This window comes from Haplochromis burtoni, unplaced genomic scaffold (genome assembly GCF_018398535.1).
Source record: "Haplochromis burtoni strain Fernald_Lab_line unplaced genomic scaffold, NCSU_Asbu1 Contig_35, whole genome shotgun sequence".
Lineage (NCBI taxonomy): Eukaryota > Metazoa > Chordata > Actinopteri > Cichliformes > Cichlidae > Haplochromis > Haplochromis burtoni.
The window spans coordinates 953,516-977,467 of record NW_024582396.1 but is presented as its reverse complement, the minus strand read 5'-3'; the positions used below and the strand labels follow the sequence as shown (position 1 = coordinate 977,467).

The 23,952-nt window shown below is 39.0% G+C and overlaps 1 protein-coding gene across 8 annotated transcripts; it reads right to left on the bottom strand.

Moving 5' to 3' along the window:
* Nucleotides 1–1,774: 1,774 nt before the first annotated feature.
* pecam1b (platelet and endothelial cell adhesion molecule 1b) lies at nt 1,775–22,280 on the bottom strand. 8 transcript variants are annotated; one of them, XM_005919201.3, is made up of 16 exons: nt 22,096–22,279; nt 21,957–21,992; nt 16,897–17,193; nt 15,729–16,010; nt 15,374–15,649; nt 14,618–14,890; nt 12,795–13,073; nt 11,859–12,134; nt 10,332–10,442; nt 10,187–10,217; nt 9,163–9,242; nt 7,222–7,275; nt 6,276–6,365; nt 5,525–5,581; nt 3,751–3,773; nt 1,775–1,948 (listed from the first exon to the last, which is right to left on the bottom strand). In XM_005919201.3, the coding sequence occupies exons 1-16, from the start codon at nt 22,136–22,138 to the stop codon at nt 1,847–1,849; spliced, it is 2,310 nt and encodes a 769-aa protein (XP_005919263.1). In that variant the 5' UTR covers nt 22,139–22,279; the 3' UTR covers nt 1,775–1,846. The 8 variants fall into 8 exon arrangements, 7 of the variants coding, with proteins under 7 accessions (XP_005919263.1, XP_042075500.1, XP_042075501.1 ...); XM_042219566.1 differs by having other exon boundaries at nt 1,775–3,773; nt 22,096–22,280; XM_042219567.1 differs by lacking the exons at nt 9,163–9,242; nt 10,187–10,217 and having other exon boundaries at nt 1,775–3,773; nt 22,096–22,280.
* Nucleotides 22,281–23,952: the final 1,672 nt, after the last annotated feature.

Sequence of the window (23,952 nt, the reverse complement as noted above, 5' to 3'; positions counted from 1 at the left end):
AGTTTTCATTATAAAATATGTTCATCTGTGTGTGTGTGTGGCACCAGAGGGAGTGTTCGCCCAGGGCACCAAAGGGGCTGGGACCATCTCTGCCCCCACAGATCGAACTACAGTCATGCTTCTGGTTTTCACTGTAACTCACTGCCACAAGGTGGAACAAAGTACCAACAAACTGTAAAGAAAAGAAAGACTCAACCCACTGGTGCAATGGCGAACTCTAGTGGAAATTACTTATTTGAGAAAACAATGATTAGAGCTGTTAGGCTTGATTTCGAACAACACACTTAAAATGAGGAGATTGCACCACTTTGTGAATATTTTATTTGAATCATAATAAAAATGGGTATTTTTTTACTCTAGTAGAGCTTCAGAGAATAAATGCCAAACACACTGAAGCTAAACATGTTGGACCAGAACCCTTTAACTGGGCTTTTTCACATATTTGACACCCATTTGTTTGTCTCATAATGTAAAGTCACAACTGTAGTAGCTGGCAGCAGGGGCTTTACTCATTTTGGCAAATGAGATAAACAATAAAAATACTGTACAGGAAGGTGGAGTCTGAATCCACAAGTGTACAAAGCTGTATAAAAGATCAATTAAACTTTTATTTAACACATTATATCTGTTATTATTAATATTATATTAATATCATTCTTAAACATCATCGTTACATTCGGCGCCAGTGAAATGTTGATGCCCCTGAAGGTGACATTTATCCACCGTGTTCATACAACCATTTCCTCCCCTAACCTAACATTCACACATGCTTCAGTCGATGTATCAGGGCAAACTAGGGGTCATGCCCGAGGATGCTCTGACATGCAAAAGAAACCAGAGATCAAACCACAGACAAGTTCATTAGCAGGCGACCCGCTCTACCTCCTGAACCACGGCCAAATGCAGAGATTTCAAGATAGGTAAGAAGGTCGGGATATTTATATAAAACATACCTTTAAAATAAAGAATATGGAGGATGCTGTTTTGAAAATCTATATTTTTTTGATGGTGGGAAATTACAAATCAACATGAAATTAAAAATGATTAAGTGAAAAAACAGGAAAAATTTAAAAGGATATATACATTGCTTTTAATGATTATGCATGCATGAATTTTTAAGAACTGAAACTGTACATGTAAGAGTAACATGTGTGGTGAGGGAGGAGCAGCTAGCAGGCCCAGTGGGAGTGTAGCATGGAAGTCCAGTCAGGCAGGTAGGACACTGGGCTTTTATTTGGCATTAACAGTAAGAAGTTCTCCACGGCTCTAGACAATCCGGCCATACATGTCCCGGGGTCAGGTAGATGTCTGCACCCGCCCGTTACAAGGTCTTTCTGATATCAGGTGAGAAGAGAGCAGCATGCTCTTCTGCACTGGCTGCAGACAGTCCAGTGTAAGGGTCTCCCCTGCTACCACAATAGTGTAAAGACACCCCCTAGCGGTGCAGTGCCATAATGACAGTTGTTACACAGTGCTAAAACTGTAATGTGGGTTTGTTTGTTTTTTAATATGAACAACTTAAATCTTTGGTTTTAAATTCCACTTTCTCATTTTTGAAAATGAAAAAGTAAAATAAGAAAAAGGAGGGAACAACAAAAAAAGTAGCATCTGTACACATAACTGCGATGCATTTTTTTTGAACATTTGTGTGTTTCTTTTTCGTTTAGAGTTAACCTCATTTTACCTGAACTCCCTTTACATTGCATTGGTATCTTTGTATGTGACAGAGAGACATATTTCTGATAACAAATGTCATACTCATGCATGCTCATTAAAAAAAAAAAAAAAAACCTCAACAAAAACAGCACAGCAGTACGAGAAGACTGGAGAGACAGCTGTGATCTTATTAGTCCACCGGCTCAGGGAGGTCCTGGTAGCTGTGGACCTGTGGATCGTACTGACTAATCTCAAATTGTTCACGGTTGAGCTCAGCGTATTCTACCGAACCCTGCAGACACACAAGCAAAGACAATAAAGATTCTGATTATTAAATACACAACACAAAGCAGTATTTGATCGTGGCTGCAAATAAGATATGATACTTTCAAATCTGATTTTATGTTTTATGTTTATGTGGATTTTATGCATCATAACAGATGCCAAAAGCAAAAACTGCAAATTGTCTACCAAATATTCTGACCTGAGCAAACTGGTGCTATCCAGAACACACAACAATGAGAAATTAGCCACTTTTAGACAGTGATGTCACATCCTCAGTTTATTCTTCAAATTCCCCAGTTTAACCGCCTTGAGCACCATTTAAGGACAAATAGCGCGGCCATCAGTGGTATGTTTAGAGCTCAGTGGGAGACAGTATGTTGGCTGAGATGGGATTGAAGGTAATTTGACTGGACCGCAGCGCCTGATCTGACTGCCTGATAGGGAAGGAAGCCCCGGCCCAAATGCTTTTGTTCTCGTCTGGAAACTTTGACAGCCGTTTCCCTCTCTCTGGATTATCGGCCTGCAGAGGGTCACCGAGAGCAGAAGGATACATTACATGAGTTACTATATAAAACTGTGGTGATTATTTTACCCACTGGCAGAAAAAAAATACAAGTGTGCAATAAAATGAAGATAAACTTATACTGCTTCTCATCTTGTGTCACTTCCAGAACAAGATAAAAGCATGAATCATTCATTAATGCATAAAAATATACAGCACCAGTACTAATCATCACTCCACAGGTGCTTATGCATGATTCAACTGACGAGCTGTACCCGCCATTATGATGAACTCATACACTCAGTGTGCAATACTGAGGCTTTTACCTTGAATGTAACAAGTGAAGTGAATACATTCAATGCATTTATAACTCATAATACCTCATCAAATTTAGATGCGATCTTAAGAAGATTACGGATGTGTTAATCCGTGTGTGATACTGAGGAAGTGAAGAGGTTAAAACTCCAGCAGCACTTTTATGGAAGTATTTAATTGTTTGACTGAAGTGCTTCAGGGCCGTCATAAAAATAGAAAAGAACAAGTCATATACGTCCTCTGCCATATCTAAGGATGGGCTGGGCATCTACAGCAGTCATGTGGCTTCAGGCCATGGAAAGGGGTCCAATAGAAAACCTGGGTGGCACCATTTTGTTCCGTAAATTGTAGAAGTGCAACTGAAGCGTGCTGTTGAAGTTTTGCACCACTTGAAGTTGATTGGTCTGCTTCCAAAGGCTCCCAAAGGCCACCCAGACTCAGTGGCAGATCCATGTATGACATAGCAAATCTATTTAAAATGATTTTGCCTCGTGATGATTCTGGTGAAGGCGACAAGCTAAAACACCTCAGCTCGTACACATGACAAATCTCCGGACTTCATCATCTCATCTGTGCACCTTGGAAGCAGGTGCCAGGAACTTCTATGTTTTTATATTCCTGAGCGTATAAAGTACAGTAAACACAATGGATGTTTCTGGAAATGACGTGATGTACAAGACTGAAGGAACTCCTGTTATCAAATTAAACATGGACTCTGCTTTTGAAAACACTAAAAAAACCACGAGATTACTGTTACATGTCTTGTATTTGTCTTGCTATGATAACTGGGACAGGCTCCAGCCTATCACAACCTTGATAAGGATAAGAGGAAGAGAATCAATGGATGGGTGGATGTCATGTATTTGTATACTTAATATAAGGGCGTATAAACAGGTCACAGGCAGTAATAAAAAGTGAAACATGTGCTCTCTTGCCAACAATCCCACCAAAGATGTCTGAAGACGAGTGTGACTGTGCAGATAATTACTCACATAGTCGGGGGGATCAGCAGCACCTGCAGGAAATAGTATCAGTGGTTAAATGTGCATTGGTTGGGTGTGTACACTGCTCAGTCACTGGCTGACCTCAGCGTCATTCATTAGTCATTTGGCAGTTATGTTGACCTGGGTGACCTTGCTGACTCATTCGTTCTTCCTCTGCAAAAGCCTTTGTTTCAGCCTATAAGTTCAGTCTCAGTCATCCAAATCGATATCTACCATATTCTCTCTTTCAAAGATTCTTCTCTCATCGTCTTTTATCAGTGCTGGACAGGAAACATTAGGACTCCGATGGACTTCTTGATAGAGACATGCAGCGTCTGGCTGCTGTTCTAATAACAGGAAGTCCCTGCCAGTAGTAACAGGATATGGTCATGGTTGTGTAGCTGGAAGGGGTAAGCTGTCTTGCTATGAGTAATGGAAGTTTTTAATCTTCAAATGATATTTGGTTAGATCTGAAGTGTCTCTGATAAAATCAGACTGCAGGTTTTAAAGCTGCATTATCTCATTATTTGTCACTCAGAAGCAGCACAACCAGATAAGAAGCTTATATGATTAAACAATCAATAGGCTGATAACCAAAGCCTAATTATATAGACTCAGAACAACACTGGTTTCATTGGGAGGTTTCCATACTACAGAGGACCAGAACTGCAGGTCTTTACAATACTGATATTTTTCGTTTTTAATTTGTATGTATGTTTAATGAATGTCTGGATTTATTTATCCCACAATTTCCACATATATTTATTCACATTTTTGTGTTTTTGTAACACTTTTTTGTATTTTTCCCAAATTTTGTGGAAAACCCTAACAACGAAATCAAGCAGAACAAAGAAAGAGCAGACTGTCAACTGATATCGGCTGAAGAGTAAAATTATTGTTTGTGTCAGAGTCTGAGAGCAACAATAAAACAGTGAACATATTATTCATAATACAGCACAGGCCTAATTTAAATGTTTTAAATTTTTTGATGGCTCCATTTTTTAAAGGCAACTAAAATATTGTAAATATCTCAAATTAATTAACTCTTACATTAATTATTATTTACGGTGGATATTCTGGCATATCATTTTTTAGTATGTGCTTATTATTCTTTATGTACCTATTATTTATTTGATGTTGGCAGTTTTAGCCCTCCATATCACAAACTATTAAGGAAGACATCAGACTGCTGAGCAGCACCATTGTGAAACTAACTTTCTGAATAGTTTCTCACAGATTAAGTTAAGCAGTGTGAGAGAGGTTCATCTGTGGATGGTGAGACGCTGAAAATAAAAAATAAATTAATTGCTGTTCAAATTTTAGCCTACTGCCTGATAACATTTAGAGAAAAACACATATTAGTGGGATAAAATGCCTTTTCATTTTATTAAGAATACATCGACTGTCTCACAGTGAGAGTCCTTTCTAACAAAAAACTGAAGTGACAAAAACTCATTTTCAGATGGTTCTGCTGCTTTTCATCTGAGAATGAACAAATCCATCAAATTTGAATAAACATCTACTTAATTATAAATAATTATAGGGGCAAATTAAACGTAATTTTTTTTAATCAAATAGGTTTTTCCAGTTTTCCATATTCACTTTCAAAAGCAGCAGAGCTGAAAGATGGTAAAACAGTTTCAAAAACCTGAAGCAAATTGAAAAGTTTGGTAAAAAAATAAAAATAAATCCCTTTGTAGTTATATAAACAAATCTAAAGTTAAAATGTAAAATCATAATTACAAAAATAAATAACGAGAGCTGCTTCAAAGATCAAACTCACCATTTGGAGAGTTTTGGAGCTCACTGTAAACTGTGTCTGTGCCTTTTCTCAGTGGAACTGTTAAAGTCAAAAGAAACACATTAGTCTGCCTGAGCATCAAAAGACAAACTTTAGCAGATACTGTCTCTGTGATCTATAAATAGGCAGGTTATGTCACACTCCAACTGCCATCTCAGGTCCGATGGGACCTTGAGCACAAGAACACGAGGAAGAAGAAGAAGCAGAAATCACTCTGGCGTTTAGTTAAACCCTTCCTGTTTATAAGGTCTGCAATGATTGTGGAAATCCCAGCAGTTATCTCTGCATTTACAGCAACCTGGAGATGTATTAATTATGGGTAATTAGACCCCTCCTAGTACGCGTTGGTTGCTCTTATCAACTATAAAGGAAGTGCATAAAGCGGTGAAAATGACTTTGTTCAGGAGGTTTGGGGAAACTGCGAAGAAAGGAACAAGGACAGACCAACAAAAGGTTTAAAAAACATTTTGTGTAAAGCTGCATATTATTATATATTAAGCCATTTATTTATTATTTACTTATTTTCTCTATTTGTTATTGTATTTATTTCCCCCCTCTTTTCCCTCTTCATTCACATCGCACACAATAGCTTCCTAATATTCCTGACGACCGGCCTTGTTTCTATAAGTATTGTATGCCTAAGTCTGTGTCCTAATGTGTCTTCTCCCACAGTTGTTTCGTTTTTTAAAATAAATACTGGATTATTTCCCTTCTGTGTTCGTGCACTGCTGACCTCTGGCAGGATCTGTTGACCGGGCGTGCACCACCTCCGTGTACTCCACGTTAGGCTCGTTGGACACCTCGCTGATCTCATCGTCGCTTTCTGCACCAATAAAAAAATCTTTAACACACTGAACTATTTCACTTTCATCTTGCAATGCTATAGCTATGCAGCCAGGCTGGAAAAAAGCAGTGGTATAAATCTGGAGGATGGCTACACAATTCCAGCTACTCCCAACTACACCAGGAAAACCTACTTTGTAAGGCTTAAATTCCTTTAAGAGGTACATTTTTAGTAGAAGGATCATCTGACCACGTGACCTTCTTCTTTTTTTTTCTAGAATAAATTCTGCACTTTAGAGCAGGGGTCTCGAACTCCAGGCCTCGAGGGCCGATGTCCTGTAGGGTTTAGATGTGTCCTTGATCCAAAACAGCTGATTCAAATGGCTAAATTACCTCCTCAACATGTCTTGAAGTTCTCCAGAGGCCTGGTAATGAACTAATTATTTGATCCAGGTGTGGTGACCCAGGGCACGATCTAAAACCTGCAGGACAGGCCTGGAGTTCGAGACCCCTGCTTTGGAGAAACCATGCAAAGTATAATGGTGTGGGTTTAAATTTGGATTTTTATTTTTTTAATTTGTGTTATTGTTTCAGGCCTCATAGCTTCAGAAGAATGTGGGATAGCCACATAAAATGTTCAGGGCTGAAAAACACATGTAAGCTCTGTTCAGAGCTGCAACCAAATCATTTTCACACCATGTGTCACAATCAGTCTTTTTTATAAACTTCATAATGGACAGCTGTCATAAAGTGAGACAAAAGGGGTAAAGTTATTTTAAAAAAGAATAAGCTGTTTCTGAGGGGGTCAGGTGGGAACTTTCTCTCTAAATTTAACTCATTTTAAATGAAATCATGTCAGAGCATTAAACAGTGATGATGTTCGTATCTCATCTCACCTGTTTCAGGTTTCCGTTTACTCCACACGCTGACTTCAGCTCTGTCCACCTTCACTGTAAAGCAGACAGGCAGATTGATTGACTGCTTAATTGATTACAGGTTATTAGTCATCCGCCAAAATTAAAGTAACAAAAAATGTGCACCAGTAAGAATAAAAAACATACCTTAATAGGTAACTAGTAGTAAACGCTTACATTACATAAACACAGGTGTGGTTCATTACTTTTTGATCTCCTTGTTGCTGTTGGGTGTGCGGCTGGTAGTCTCACACACAGAGTTACCAGCCTCCCCATCTAAGTCTTGTCAAGAATGAGAATAAATGCATTTCCCCAAATCTCCCTTCATGTTTTCACATGGTCAGAAGAGATAATGAGATAAACTTTTGGCGGCACACTCCCTCAGCTCAGCCCACCGGGGAGATTGAAACCGTAACAAAAGCAGCAGATTTTAGATTCTCATCTGGAGCACACAGAAATCTTTTACTGCTTCGTAAACAATAGGTTGTTAATTCAGCAGCGGCTGAAAAGCAAAAACAACTTCCCAGTTGGTAAACCAAAGCTTGTGTGATTAATTTCCTCCACCTACTGCACTCATTCAAACTTGCCTGGGCTGAAACAAAATAAGCTCCAACCCTCCTCACCAACACTGGTTTTTATCAGCAACGATCCCCGTGAGCGTGCTCTGCTCCAACATAGGAAGTCTCTTGCAGACTCCATTGTTTCAGTTTTTCAAGGAAGTCTCTGTTGCACACATTCTTTCTGAGATATTAATGTTGATTTCTTTTGCCTTGGGTTTAGGATAACCAAACACTATGCATGTATGATAATAATAAATATTATTCTTGGACATTTTTACACAAATGTATCCTCAGATGAGCAGGAAAAAATAAGTATAACGAATAAAGGGCACCAACACACCTCTAAATTAAACCATTATATTTATTCTACAAGTCTCTCTTCCAGTCAGAAAAGGGATCAACCAAAAGTATATACACACGTTTCCTGTGAGTATAATAAAGCGTATTTACAAATCAGCCCGATTTTAAAAATGCATTTGAGACTAGTAGAGCAAAGTAGAGTTGTAGTCGTGCAACTGCAGACAGACACAGTGAGCAAAGAAACAAACAGCCAGACACGATAATGTTTGGTATAAAGTCAGAGGCCATTTAGGTGGCAGGAGGAGGGGAGAGGGAGCAGTGAGTGTAGTTTTTTAGCCTCCTTTGTAGTGAAAAAATATCTGTCTATAATGTCCTAAAAATTAGCATTATTAACAGGATTACTTTTACTCGTATTCATCCTGAAAAGTCTTTCTGTGAACTTCCTTTTCCTTCAGAGTAAGTAAACATTGCATCAATGTCCCTCCGCCCACTGCTGGGGCATCTCTACACTGTAGCTGGGATACTGTAGCTGCTCCTGTTGCTGATGTCAGCAGGTGCCGACGCCACGCTATGTCGCGTCCCATTGGTCACTCTCCCCTCCTTGCCATCAAAGAAAGACACTGCGTCTGGAAGAAGATGATAACGGGCGCTCTGAGCAGTTTGCAACAAGTGTGACAATCAGTGCCCTGCGCTGTGACTTCACTATCACCCAGCATGCACCTAAGGCTGTTTACTTCCTGCAGCAAAATCCTACATTTCCTGCCTCTGCTTAGACACAAACATTTCCAACTAAAATACTAAAAACAGTGACAGCAAAGACAGACAACACACTCAAACATGTGAACATGAAGAGAAGGGCAACACAGACTGTACCACAAACAAAAGGTAACCAGGTCTCCTTTGCAGGAGCCATGCATGCATAGTAGAACATGGATCATTTGGGGGTGTGGGTTACATGCTGCAGGCTACGATTGTGCGAGTGAGGGGAAGGATTATTGCATGGTAGCATAATGACTAATGAGGCCAGTTAGTGACACACAGGAGAAAAGTAAAACCAATCTACCTGTGGCTGCATTATAAACGTCTGTGTCGTGGGTTAGATTCACTGTTAAAGGGTCATCTGATTTAGGGCTCGAAGGCTTTCTGAGAAATGGTGAAAATAAAGTTAGCTCAGGCAGCAGTGAATTCAAAAAGAAATCAAACAAATTCCACTAATCACCATAGCAACATACATAAAAACAAAACTATAGAGGTGGTTCTGCATGTTGTGGTCATTTGTTCTCTAGCTTACAGCCTGCTTCTTGCCTGCACATGTTTTCTTTATAAAAATCAACCATGCCTGAATAAGCAGATTTAATAAGAGTAATTGAAAAAAATTGACTTTTTGGATAACTGGCTAAAACAAAAACCCAAAACAAAGCGCAGGATATGTGCTGTGATTGTTTAAGCTCGTAGTTTCATTCATTTTCTACCAGGGTTTATAGTATTGGTGTTTTTTAATTAACAGTTAGTGTATTTGTGATTTCTTTTAAACATAGACCAGAATAATAAAGCACGTGCTGTATTAGATATTTGTATGATGGCTTATTACAGCCGATGTAGGTAGGGTACTATTCAGAGATAAGGATATTCTTGGACATTAAAGGCGATCTATTACACTCTTCCTCATTATCCTCATCATCCTCATCAATATCATTATTGATGTTCATGTGAAACATAGCCAGATTTTCAAATAGTAAGGTCAGTCTCTGTCCAGGTAATTTTCAGGTTCAATGCTGTGGGTGTGAGCACAGAAGCCACACCCACCTGCTGTTTAAATCTTCTGTTTTCAAGGGGCAGCCAATCAGAAGACGGTTGAATTTAAGAAGGAGGAGTTGAAGAAGCTTGCTTCAGACAAACAAAAGATCTCCTTTAAACTTTGTAACACATGATGTTTATGTTATTTTAACCACACTAACATGCACCACAACCAGTATAGTTCTTTAGAGACACCAAACACTACTACAGGACCCGAGCCATGAGCGAATAAAACTAACATCTGCAATATCTGTCACATTCAGAGGAAGCAAGTATTCATGATAACTCACACTGACAGTTCAGCAGCTGCTTCTCTTCTATCTACAATAAGAGAGGACAAGTGAGGGGAGCAGAGGGGAAAAAGGCGAAGGACGGTTGGTTGTCATACATAGACAACAGAGGCCTGAGTTGCTGGAGGATTGTAAGTCTCTCTACCTCTCTTAGATTTGATGTTCAGCATGCTCGCCACCAAGAGCAGAACTAACAGCAGCAGCAGCACCAGACAGGCCACGACAATCAACCCTTTTTTCCACGGTGCCATGAATACTGTAGAGAGACACAGATGGGAGGTGAAGTCAGTAACACAAAAGAACATAAAAGGGAAAAAACAGCAGCTTATAAAGGAGAAGAAGGTGCTAAGATGGGGTTAAAGGTAGATGAATACAATGATCATTGTTTTTGTTTGTTTGTTTGGAAACCTTCCACGTTTAAACCGTTCCTCTTTCTAAGCATTACAGGAGATGGAAATGTGCGTTTGCAGGACAGTCAGTGTCTGCAGTCTGAAATATCCATCTGCAGATCTGGAGACATCTTTGTCAGCTTTTACTATCATCAAGTCAAAATTCAGAATACATGCCCCAAAATGTATTTTATAATGTATTCCGTTACATTACTCAATGAGAGTAGCGTATTCTGAATACTTTGGATTACTTAATATATTATCAAGCTTTTTACATCTACATGAATGTACTATTGCTGTGTGATTTATTACTTTTACCAATACCAACTAGATCTTGAAATCTTAATATAGATGTGTAACAGTAGGTGGACATTAGGTAAGGCTGCACTTTTTGCAGCGATCTCGTGTAGAAAACTATTCCGCGCGTATATAAATCAGGTCCGCGGCTCCGAACCGCAGTAAAGGGACCTCTGGCTAATGCTTCATGTTCCATGTCGGGCTCGTAACCAAAAACTAGCTTTACTTTGTTGTCTGGGTCAACTTTGCTAGCCAGAGACAGAGAGAGGCGAAGAAAAGCTGCTCCAACAGAACTTGTTGTTTCAGAGGAAAACACGAACACAGTGTACAGTTAAGTCTTGATAACTCACTCACAACTGGGCTACACTGCCCATGAGGCTACATTCTTTAGGGCTATGCCTGTAACACTCTGCCTATTGCCTTCATATTAAATAATTGTTTGAGCAATAATTTAAAAAAAATCTTTCATTACATCATTATACGGGCTGCAAGTAGAGGTCACATGGGCCCCGAGATTGGACTCAGGCACTCTGTTATTGCGTGTTTTGTTTCCACCGGCGTGGAATTACCAAAAACAGAGAGGAGACAGCCTAACATATGAAACAGGAAAAGACCACCGTGTAATCCCTTTATTTCAACAAAGTAACTGTATTCTGAATACCACCTTTTAAATGGTAAGTAAAGTTACTCATATTTTGTATTTTAAATATGTAACGCCGGTACATGTATTCCGTTACTCCCCAACACTGTCTGGGACAGAACATGTGCTAAACTAACTGGCTAAAGTCATAGTGAATCCATCCACCTTAGCTGCCTTTCTGTCCTACTGGCTACTTGTGGTATTGCAATGCAAAATAAATTTCCTGCAGGACTGAAGACTTGGTTAGACTGAAGAAAAGGTCGTGGTTTGGGGCTGTTTCTGACATTGAAATAAAATACTGTACGACCAATAAGAGCAGGGTGATGCCTGCTGAGCTCAGTCTCACCTTGTACATTTACGTTCTCACTTCTGACCTTGTTGGCGCCGTTGGAAGCCTCACAGTAGTACTCGTCACTGTCATTTTTGGAGACTGGTTTTATCTCCAAGTTTGAGTAGGTCTCTGTGGTGGTGTTGGTTTGCAACGGTACTACACTGCCGGTTCGGTACCACTTAAAGGTGACTGGCCCTGTGCCATTAACACTACATATGAAATAGAGTTCTTTTCCCTCTGAGATTTTTAGTGAAGAAGGGATGACGGCCAGAGTCATTTGGCTCAAAGGCACTGGGAGAACAAAACATGGAAGCAAAAAGGTGAGATTAGGCAGTATTGTAAAGTTTTACTTTGGCTTTAAAACAAGAACTTGTGTTTACAGTGGTTTTTGTGCAGATTAAACAGGAAGGACACCGTTTCTTGTTGTAAATGTAACTAAAAGTTTGAACAGGATGCAAGTTCAAACTGTGTGTGTACTGATTTGAAGAGATACACACTATCTCTTCAAATACACACACAATAGAGTTAGGGTTGGGTGGTCCTTTCATGTTATACCGCTTAATGCCAAAAGGTGTTGCAGTGAGTAAATGCAAGCTTCAATTAACCAGACAAATCATTAACAATAAGTTCTTATTTACAATGTCACCCCGGCGAAAGCAAAGCTTCTCGAGAAAATAGAGGCGGAATTAACGATAAACGTTCAAAGTTAAAAATCGAATGAATCCAAAAACATCTTAATGTGCCCACTTTTAAAACACTGCCACCTGGTGGTCAAAGTGATATTTTACAGAGGACAAAATTCCCTTTAAAGACCGAGCCAGGCTAGCTCTTTCTGTTGGTTTCCACCCTTTATCCCAAATGTTCTACATATATTCTCATCTCTCATCTTTTATTTAAAAAAAAAAATGTAAAGAAACGAACAAAAAAAATCAGTTAGGCTTAAATATTTACCGATGACATTCACGCTGAGGTGTTGACTGGAGCCAGTTTTGTTGGAATGGAGACTATTCTTCGCCTCACACCTGTACTGTCTTTCACCAGGCTCATTGATGACATCCATAAAGACAGCTTGTCGATTTCGCTCCCGGATGACTTTTGTGCCCACTTGGACGTTATCCTTAAACAGGGTGTAGTTTATCGGCAGGCTGCCATTCGACTGACACAAGATGGTGAAGCTCTTTTTCAGGATCACCTTGTCCTCGATTGAAATCTTTAGAGCAGAGACATGAACTACAGAGGAGAAACAGAGCACAGACTTTATGAACTGAAAGTTGCTGCTGAAGGCTTAAATAGTGGCTATTTGTGTCATAGTGTAGAAACATAAATTATTCACAATTTAATGAAAGTCTCCTTGCTGATTAAAAGGTGATTTTTAATTTTGTGAACCTGAATGGTTGTTTGTGTTTTTGTGTTAGCCCTTTGTTGGACTAGCAGCCTGTTTGATAACTGGGCCCAACTCCAGCTATCAAACTGGATACGACGATGTTGTAATAATACTAAGAAAGGAAGAATTTTTTTTATCAGCTTTTATTAAGAGCTATGACTGCAATAAAACAATATTTTTAAATGACTGTTTTCGGTTCATTTTCATGTCTCAGAACGGGTTTGCAGATTTACACACTGGTAGTTTTTATTGCTTAAAATCTAAATTTAATTTTAGTTACTGTCAGTGTGGTTAAATTTGTAAAAACAGCAAAATAAGGAGATTTTGATGCATCCGGTTATTCACAGTGAAATAAATACAAAATCGTGAGCCAGCCGCCTCCACTAACTGCTATGGTTAGCTGGAGACAAACAGCTGGATTACAATCAATCACAGTAAACTCTGATTCATTTTTGATTTTTTTTTTTTTAAATGATACACAGCAAACGTTTCCTGACAATTTCTACATTTCAGATTTCTCAGATTTTTTCCCCCTGAAGTATATTTTATATTTTATTTTCAAGTCAGGTTTCATAGCCAAGATTCTTGGTTCTAGTTTCCAGTGTTACCATTATTATTATTCCATTATTATCCTTTGGCATTATTGCCTTGATGGAGTAATGTGAAAACAGAGAAAACAGTTCTCCTGGGTGATGGTGGCGAGTCACAGGTTTGCCAGCTTGGAGAACGCAGCTCATGTCCTGTTCGGGAGTTTTATGTTGAGAACTTACTGGTTAGGTTCAGGCATTAGGTTTAACAAAAGGCTTGGTTTAGTACCTCACAGGCTTTCTCTGTGCATTTAAATGGTCCTTAACATTGTCCTTAAGTGATGATTTAGGAGTAACTGATCTGTCTAAACTACGAGTGTCAGGCAGCGATTTGACAAAAGTATCTGATGCCATGGGAATAAGCATAGTCTATTAAATTGGCGATGCACTTTATTATTTTTATTTGTTCATTTATTTAAGCAACTAGTAGCTTTTGTTTTGTTTTGTTACTGAAATTTGATTTCTCTTAATTCAGGTGATAACTGATAACTGTAATACAAGAGCTGGGCCAGCACCAATGTAGAAGGAGTCCTATCATGACTTGTATGTAAAATGGACTTGACTGCACTGACATAACAATTTTTTAGTCTGATGAACCATTAGACCACATTTACCAGGACTCACACATTGTCTCTGCACACATCACGCAAAGCTACTTGAAGACGAGGGACAACCTGTGCCACATGGACACATCAGTGCATTTAGAGATGAAGCTATTTATTGACACATTTATGCACTGAAGGACCAGAAGGGCATCAGTGTGCACTATACCCTGGACCCAAACAGAGATAAAGAAAACTCACCTTTAGGACGAATCATCAGGGTTTTGCTATCTTTCTTGATGCCTTTGGCTTCAGCTGAGCAGGTGTAGTTGAAATCATTCTGCAGGGCCTTCACATTAAAGACTCCAGGTTTACCAGAGCTTGGTAAGTTTTTAGATGGATAAAGAGTGTACTCCAAATCCTCCCTGTTGATTCTTTGAGAGGCAAAACGATCACTGTTGCAGGTCAATGTCATAATTTGCCCTTGAAAGACTTCAGTGGGAGACATGGTGAGACTGGGCACTGAGAAGAGCTCTGTGGATAGGTTTACAAAACACACCAAGTCAGCGTCTAGATGGATACATTTTTGCAAACATTAATGCAGTAACACAAAAAATGCTTAAACTATTTTAAAAGACCATTAGTGTGCTAAAGTGCATATTATTATTACTGAAATAGCAAATGGCTACAAAGTTGCATTAATTGCACAGCCAAAGCACTAACATTAGGGCTTCATTAGGGGGTAGGGATAGCTCAGTAGGTAAGGTGGTGGCCCCATGATCGGATGGTGGGGGGTTTGAAACTCTACCCTGAGGTACCCCTGAGTAAGGTACTGCCCAGGGAGCAGTGTGTAGGGACGGTAATACAAGCACACTCAGTGAATGGGTTAAATGCAGATCAATAAAGTATACTTTATTATTCAAAATATTGAGTCCATGAACCAGTGGTCCTACAGCCATCCGAAAAATAAGCTTCAGATAACTGTTTACAGAGGTCATCTTTCCTGTGTCCACTTACCAACCACTGAAATCTTCTTCTCAGAGTATTTCTCCACATTTCTCACTACCACTCTGCAGTCAAATGTAAGCGCTTCAGAGGCCTTTGGTACTGCAACCATGTTGTGGTTTATTGTAGAGTTGCCAGTCCTGAGAAGCTTGGTGCCCTGGCTCAGGAATAGCTTGTAACCTTCAGAGCTGGAGTGAACATTTTTTGCACTACACGAGATGTTGAGGTGGTCTCCTTCATAGATTGTGGAGTCAGGGAAAATCTTCAGTTCTGGTGTAATAGAAAGCTCTGTGGAGACAAAATAAATGAAGCACTGAGGTGAGACCAGTGCTTTCAAAAAGCAGCACAGTTTCAAAATGCTACTGACCTTTGACTGAAACAGTGACGTTGTTGCTTTTTGTTGAAGGGAAGGTGTCCTCTGCTGTGCGGATCTTGTAGGAGCAGTGAATTTTGTGGACGTCAGCACCGCTTAACCTGAAAGTGGTCTTTGCTTGGTTGGAGAGTTCTTCCACCCTGCTTATCTGTTCATCATTATCGAAGAAGAAGAAGATGAAGGACCCTATTTCACCCGGAGCTATACAGGTGGCTTGTACCTCCTCCCCTTCATTAACAACGTTCGTATTAAGATGGAGAACTGGCTGCGAGAGTCCTGGAAACATAAACAGACAGATCTCCCACATGTACTTGGTATTGCATTCAAACACATCCACAGTGTCACACGAAGGTTAAAAAGATTTTTGATCATAATCTGATCTTGTTTTGTGCTTTTCTCTCTCTGCTCTCCTTTCCAGCCAATCGCAGCAGATGGCTGCCCGTCCCTGGCTGCGATTCCGCTGGAGATCTGTACCTGTTAAGAGAATTCTTCCACCTCAGTCTGGCCAATTTTGAGGATTTCTTCTCCAAGATTTTGGGTGCTTTCCCTTGGTGGGTGTACTGATTAGGTAACTTCTCCGGTGTCAAATTTGAGGTTAGTCTCTTTATGGAGATAGTTTTGCTGTATTGTGACCAATAATATAACAGAGATGTCAGAACTGGACAGAATTACCCCAGCAGTGATGTCACTAACAATGTCATAACTTGTGCTTTTGGACTGTTGTGCACCTGACACTTATTGTAAGCTGTTGTGCAGGACTGCTGGTACGGTCCACCAGATGGAAAGGCACGAGTGGGTCAGTTTTTAAAGCTTTAAGTACCAGCATAAATGGACATCACATTTCTTGTAAACAATGACCAATAGGTCCCCAATAACTGCGGCTTCAGGCTTTTGCTCTCCACACTAAAAGCGCATATATATAATTTAAGATGATGTCAGGGCTGTTGGCGCATAGTTCTGAGCTTGATGTGAACTTCCCACAGCTGACCAGTGTGTAGGGAGAATATTGCAAGCATGTCAGTCATGTGTCATAAAACAGAAAGAAAATGCAAAATGTGTAAAAACTAATTTTTCTTTCATAAATTCACAAGTACATCCTCATGAATTCAAAAACTCCATCATAATCTGATAATACTGCAGCTTTGCATGAAAACAAACCCACCTTGTACGTTGAGTCTTTGCGCTTTGCTCAACTTGGTGTCGCCTTGGATGTCTAGCTTGCACTGATACAAGCCTGTGCTGAAGACTCTGGCATTGTGCAGCTGGTACACGAAGTCCTCAGAGGAGCCAATGGTCTTGGTGTACACTATCTTGTCATTCTTCAATATGGTGTACTCACGAATCAGCCCCTTGCCAGTACTCGTGCTCACTGTGGCATGGCATCTCAGAGTCACATTGGTCCCCGCAGTCACATCGTTCCTGGGCTCAATGATTAGCTCGACACTTTGAATTTTGAATTCTATGAAATGAGATTTAACAAAATCAGTTAGAACTCATTTATCCGACCATATATCCTCAGCCTAAAACTTTTAACCTCGAACCATTTTTATATTAATTTTACTCCTTTGAGAGTTCAGCCATGTTGAAGTGTACAGTGCAGTCCACTCTTCTTATTTTCTGTCACATATATATTGTGATGTAAGTTCATATTAAACACCAGAGTTCCAGATAATGAGCCTAGAGTATGAGCCAAAACTCAGGCTTCAGACAGTTTGTTCTACTATAAATAACTCTGAATTGAATTGACTTTGATTGAATTTGAAAGTAAATTCTACATATTACTTTATGAAGAACCTTATGTTACAGTTCACTACTATTTAGTTTTACAATATTTATGTTTTTCCTCAATGTATCTATCCCGAGCACATCATAGTATAGATATGCTTGGTGGATTTCTTGCTTTGCGTTACACAGTTATATGCTGTTATGTTTGTTTTGACTCAGGAGTGAGAGATTGTTAGTGTTTAGAACTCCCCGTGAAAACAAAACGTTTGATTATGTATTTGTTTTTTAGAAAAGGAGCAATTTTTTCTAAAAGGAGCTGAAATTTACTGGAGCTGTTAAAGAGAAATATTAAGCTTTAACCAAAGATACTCAGCTTGCTTTGCCATTTTTGCAAAAATGAGAGAAGTACAGCTAATAAACAGCAATTATGATCATATAGAAGAAACAGTAAAAGGTCCAGAATTTATCGTTCTTTGAAAATATTTTGAAAATCCTGAATTAGCATTGATATGAACAATATCAACTCAGGATTCCTCCTTATATAACAGATAAATTAACGTTGACTTTGGGGGAATAATGACAGGTCTGTGTTAGTAACATCTCACATTTTAATCACAACACAACTGACTAATGATGAAGAAAATGGTTGGCTGTCTCTTATGAGGAAAAACAATCCTCTCCCCAGGGCTTCTGTGCAGTAGGTGCTTGATTTCTCACAAATGGGTTCATATTAAACTGAAACAATTCAGGTGGAGGGTGAAGCTCCAGAAACATTTGTAGCACATGTATTTCAGCTAATGGCCTTCATCAGGGTTAGGATTATACTTAGGTGTCCCTGAAGGCACCATGGCAACACTTGGCTGAGGTAGCCAGAACATTTAGTCCACTTGTTCCAGGGAAGAAAAAGGAAATGAGTCTATTTGTCTTCTTGGTTGATTTAATCTATCATGATTCACAAGTTCACCGTTCATCACTGCGTCCTTTACTTTCATGCCACAGCCTAAGAACCGAGCAGTGACAGGTTGGGGGCTCGTCCGGGATGAGCTGCAAAAAATCAAACTCTGCTTCTGGTTTCATTTGCTTTAAATTTTACAAACAAGAATGACAAACCTTTAAGCCTCTTTGTGCAGCTTCTGAGTCACAGTTTAATCACTTCCTATTTAAAATGGCACTCCCTGGAGGTCATTTTGCTGATATATTTTCAACAACTACAACAAAAACATCTTTAACAGCTGTCACAGTATCGAGTTTCGTGCTCAGGAAGCTGATGTTTTTCTGTGGAATGCCATCACACTGGTAGCTATGTCCTGGCTGGATGTGAGACTCATACAAGAGACAATGCAAAATACAAACAATTCATATTGTATGAGTGTAAAATTCTTGGGTGAAAAAACAAAGGTAGGTGACTCCTCCTCCCCATTTTTTACTCACAAAACTGATAAGAATCACTTTGTAAACACTACAGGATCATACGTGTGCATTTTTGTATTTGCTCCTTTATTTTTGTCCTTGTGAAACACTCATTTTCTTTGTTTTGTTTAGTTTTGTGTGTGTAATCAGTTTTCTTTTAGTGATGCTTTTTAATTCTCAGCCCCTTTTTTCTGGTTTAATTACATCTGCAATCGTTTACACAGCAGCATGGGAAAGCTTTGATAATCACCGGAGTTAGTCCCAAAGCCATGACTCAGTTATGTTTCACAGGTAAAAACGAATGAGTCATTCTCAGGACACAGGTGTTCATGTTCGCAAATCTTTAGGGACAACACTTTGCATCCTAGTCTCATCTGCAACCGGAGAGGAAAAGACTTTTAAATTAACAACTGTGGTTTTTTTCTGCAAGTAATGAGAAACAAAAAGCATCTGCACAGGTATGTTGAAGTCTCCCCACTAGATCTCCATATGGTCAAGTATTAGAGACAACAGGCTGCTGCTGTGGCTCAGAGTGTGTTGTTTAGAGGAAGTAAACAAACCCTGAGAAGGCAGGAAAAGCACTTTGTTAGACAAACAGCTACTCGGGGGACCTTTCACCATTTCAGGGTGTGATGAATCTGGAGCATGCCCAGCATCATTCAACAGGACTGGCAGAGCTGGTGATGAGAAAAAAGCCTGCATGCAGGGCAGAGATTTGCTGCTGGTGCTCCATACAGATAGTGAGTCACAATACTGACATGTTGAGTTGGATATAACATCCAGCAGTACTAATTTTTCTTATATTTTACTACATAGAAAATAAAGAAATACTGTATGTTTTAATCCACAAAATATCTAAAAATTGTAATTCAGTTGTATTTAAATAGTCTGGTTCAAAACAACAGTTTTCGCTTCTATGATGTCGTACCTGTTCAAACAGTGGGAAGGAAGAACCTAAAATGAAGATATAACACATTTTGGGGTCAGCTTCAAAGAAAGGCAGGTGGGAGATCTGAGATCAAATGTGACATAATTGGATCCAAACTATAATGTGATATTTAAAACACCGGTATCATTTCCTAAATGTTGCCAATGGAAACAAAGGCAACAACATTTTAACCAAAGTTTTAAAGATAAAGGACTTTTAATGAAAGGTTATTTGACCTTAAAGAGGAGGAATCAGGTCCAGCTAAGGATAAGAGGCGATATTTAGAATATAAATATAATTTAAATATAATATTATATTTAGAATATATCGTATATGTTGTCAATACAAATAATGGAGACATACTTTTAAATCTCTCTGTATAGCATTATTATCACTTTGATCTAAAGATCAGTCTATTGCCTTTAAAGGAGAGGTCAGAGGTCAAATGTGACATGATATTTTAAATCTGTATATGGTACTTTCTACATGTTGACAATACATACCACACTTTTAAGAATCACAGTTTCTAAGTTATACGGCTTTTGGGCGCAGGACAACATGAGTAAAAGGATAAAAGAATAATTGAGTAATCAAAGTATTTAAATATGAGTACTGAAAAATATTAGAAGAGGAGAGCAAAAAAAATGAACCCTTTAGCTGATTTTTTTTGTATAAAACATAAAAACATAATGTGCCGTGTGGCAAGCAGTACATTTGAAAATGGACTGAATGGCTTTGTGAATATTGAGGCGAAATTATCATTGCAGAAACAATAAAAGACATAAAATCCAAAACGATGTAAAAACAGTTTTTCTCCCTTTGTGTGTAGGAAAACAGATACACACAGCCAGAAGCTCCTAAATGAGCTTTTTTCACTGGAAAGTGCAAAATACTATGAAAAGACTGAGATGTATTTAAAAAACTGCACATTATAAAATGTATTTATTATTGTGTTTATTGTGTATTATGTATTTATTAGTACTGTATGTATTTATTTCCTACAATGTGTCTCGCCTGTACACCCAGCTGTGTGTGAAATTTGCTAAAAATGTACTTTAAATAAAAAAAACAAAACCTTTTATGTCTTTATCTATCTATTCATTTAAGAGTGTAGTGTGTCTTGGCTATTGTCTTGTTAAATTATTTACCTCTCCTGATCTTTAACCTCCTAGGAGCTGGCGTCCACATATGTGGACATCACATTTTGGGTTCTCCAGACCAAATTACTAAATTTTGTTCTACGCGGGCCTGATATCCACTCACGAGGACATTATGTTGCCTCTGTTTCATCAAAATTTAAAACGAATATCCTCATACGTGACTCTCATTTTTCTTAGGAACAAAAATCGGGTAAAATAAAAAAATCTGGTGATTCTTTGTTTTTACATTCATTGGGTCCCAATATGCCCAAATATCAAAGAGAAATTAAAAATGCATGCAGTGGAAGAGTTCGGGTCTTAGGAGGTTAATACACTTTCATCAGACACAATCTGGAAAGAAGCTAATAAAACTGGTTATTTGTGTGTTTCTACTCATACTGAGGACTTTAACACTATAAGACACTTGATTCTACACACTCTAGGTGGTTCTTATCGACCACACGAACACTCACATCAATGGATTCATCAGGCGCGATTTGAGGTTCAGCTTTTTTGCCCAGAACATTTCCACAAACACACCTAAGAAATGACCCAAAATGCCCAACAACTGCAAAAGCTACACCTGATTCAGAAAAATACATCAAACACATCCACAAAGCCACTTAAACCTGGGTTTTACTTCCAGTTTGGACCTGCTGATAACACACGCCTTGCGTCAGACGTGAATCTGCACAGCTGATCCAAAGTGACTCATGCCTTCCATCACAAACCAACTTCAGAGTACAGGGAGGTGTGTGACAACGCTCGCCAACATGTTCCCAACGCTTTGTGTCGCAACCTTTCCACCATGGCAGAGACCAGAAATCTCTGATAACAACTCAGACTGTTTCCACAGTCTTAGTGGAAGATAGATGATTGACGCCAACCCAGTAAATGGAAAGTCAACAATAAGCTCAATGAAAACAGGCTCTTTCTGAGAGCCTGTTCAGCTCTTGTGTTTCCTGCAGATCAAGTCTAAGCATGGATTTACATCTCTCATTTAGCTTAAATGGTACTCACCTTGCTGTGTGTTCACCACGGTTGCTGAGTATAGGTCTTGGAAGAAATAAAGAATTTAAACCACAAAGTTAGAGACAATCATCAACTGTATCCTCAAATAAAAAAGTTTCTAGATAAAATTAAAAGTGAGTATTCTCACAGATGGACAGGAGGGTGAGGATGAGCCGTTGTGGGAGGCCCATGCTGTCTTAGGAACGCTGCTGGCTGTCCTGGAGGTTAACAAGCTTGTGACAAAGCTGGCTGCTGGTGTGGTCGTGTGGCTGGTCAGGATCTGGGAGGCGGGAGCGCTGACATTAACGTGGTGCTTTAGCTCAGCCGCTCATTGGTAAGGCAGTGACGACGGTTATCACACCAAGCAGTCATCGGCTTGGCTTAATTTGACAGGAAGTGAGTGTTGTTTCCTCAGGATGTTCAAACCGCCCCGGCCTTAGCTGTTGTGGAATGTTCTCCTCTGGCCTCCTCTGTGTCTCTGTGTGTGAAATAGTAGCCACAATAATGCTGAATAGCATGGGGTGCAGAAGTGAGGTCTTTGACCTCTGACTTGGCCATGCAGGTAGGGAGAAGAAGACGAGCACAACATTCTTTGCATAGAGAAGCCGTTTCCTGATGGGAAGATGCTTGGCTCAGCTGCTGAAAACAGTTTTCCCTGACATAAATCTGAGCACGGCTTACAGGACACATGGAGATGGAAATATTCCCACTACTTTGTTTGGTCTGTGACGTGGTAAAATAATTCCAGAGCAAAATCAACCGCAAAGTATTCAATTCTAAATGAACAGATTACAGTTGAAGTAAAAGACCTAAAAATATACGTGTGTTTAATTTTAGTTTACTATTAGCTTATTTAAAATTACATAAAACTGTAAAGTGCTTTCAAAAGTTGGAAATCATATGGAAAATTAGCTATAAAGGTGAATCAAGTTCTCAGGTAAATAAAATGCAATAAAAGCAATAGTAAGGTAAAACTGAACCATGGGAGCGTTTAATATTTAGAGGAAAAAAACTGGCAAATTAATATTGAAGAAATTATCCAAAATTAAAATACGTTTACAAGAATTAAAAACTTCCGAAAAACATTGTTTCGTCTTCTGTTAAGGAACCACATCAGCCTCGTCACAGGACAGACCGCACCCGTAAACAAAGGCTAAATGATTCCAGAGGCATTCGAGTGACGTCTGGAAGGACTTGACACAAAAACTTCTGAACGGGTCCAGCTCACTCACGTGTCTCCTCTGAGCCAACATCAGGAGGATTTCCTCAGTGAACCTTGATTTGATGAGGTCACCCACTGTAGTGAGGTCGGTCCAGACTTGCAAAGTGAAGGATTTGTCTTCATTTTAAGGGTTAAAAAATTATTACTATAATGAGTTAAAGTTATAGACAACACAGTGATGATAAAACATACTATAAAGAACAAAAAGAAAATGCAGCTGTGAAACAACCACAGGCCTCAAACCTACTTATCTGCAGTAACCTACCACATGCTTTTACTGCAGCAGTTCTCTGGTTAGTTGAAATGGGAACGGTCAGATTTCATGGTGCTTTTCTATCATCAAACTAAAGAAATGCCAACTTCTATGAGTATGTGCCTTTAAGAAAACCTGTTTTATATTGTTGGAACATTTTTCAGTTTGGAGCTGAACCTGCAGCTGGAAATATTCAGTCTTTTTAAACTATAAACAAGCACGTCACTAGAAATGACATTAAAACAGAATGAAACTTTACAGGCACGCTTTAATCATTTTATTAAAGACACAGCTGTTATTGTTACCATCACCACAAAACATGGTATTTTTAGACTTATATCCATCTGCACAATTAAATTATGCAGTACTGGGTCTAAATTCATTTACAAATAATTAATGAAACTTTGAATAAACAGACTACGAAACAAGAGAAAGAAGGGCGGGGTGTAAATGATTATTAAAAATTCATCCTTATTTAATGTTATCCTGAATTATTTATTTGAAAATTCATTTTTTCTAAATAGAGTATG

Bases quoted from the DNA above. Each gene is read 5' to 3' on its own strand.
- pecam1b (XM_042219566.1), bottom strand. From the start codon at position 22,138: ATGGGCCTCCCACAACGGCTCATCCTCACCCTCCTGTCCATCT. The intron at 16,011-16,896 runs GTGGGTTTGTTT...TTATGTTTCCAG, and splicing joins GCAAAGACTCAACGTACAAG to GACTCTCGCAGCCAGTTCTC. The intron at 7,276-9,162 runs GTAGATTGGTTT...TCTGCTTTACAG, and splicing joins CGTTTATAATGCAGCCACAG to TGAAGGTGGACAGAGCTGAA.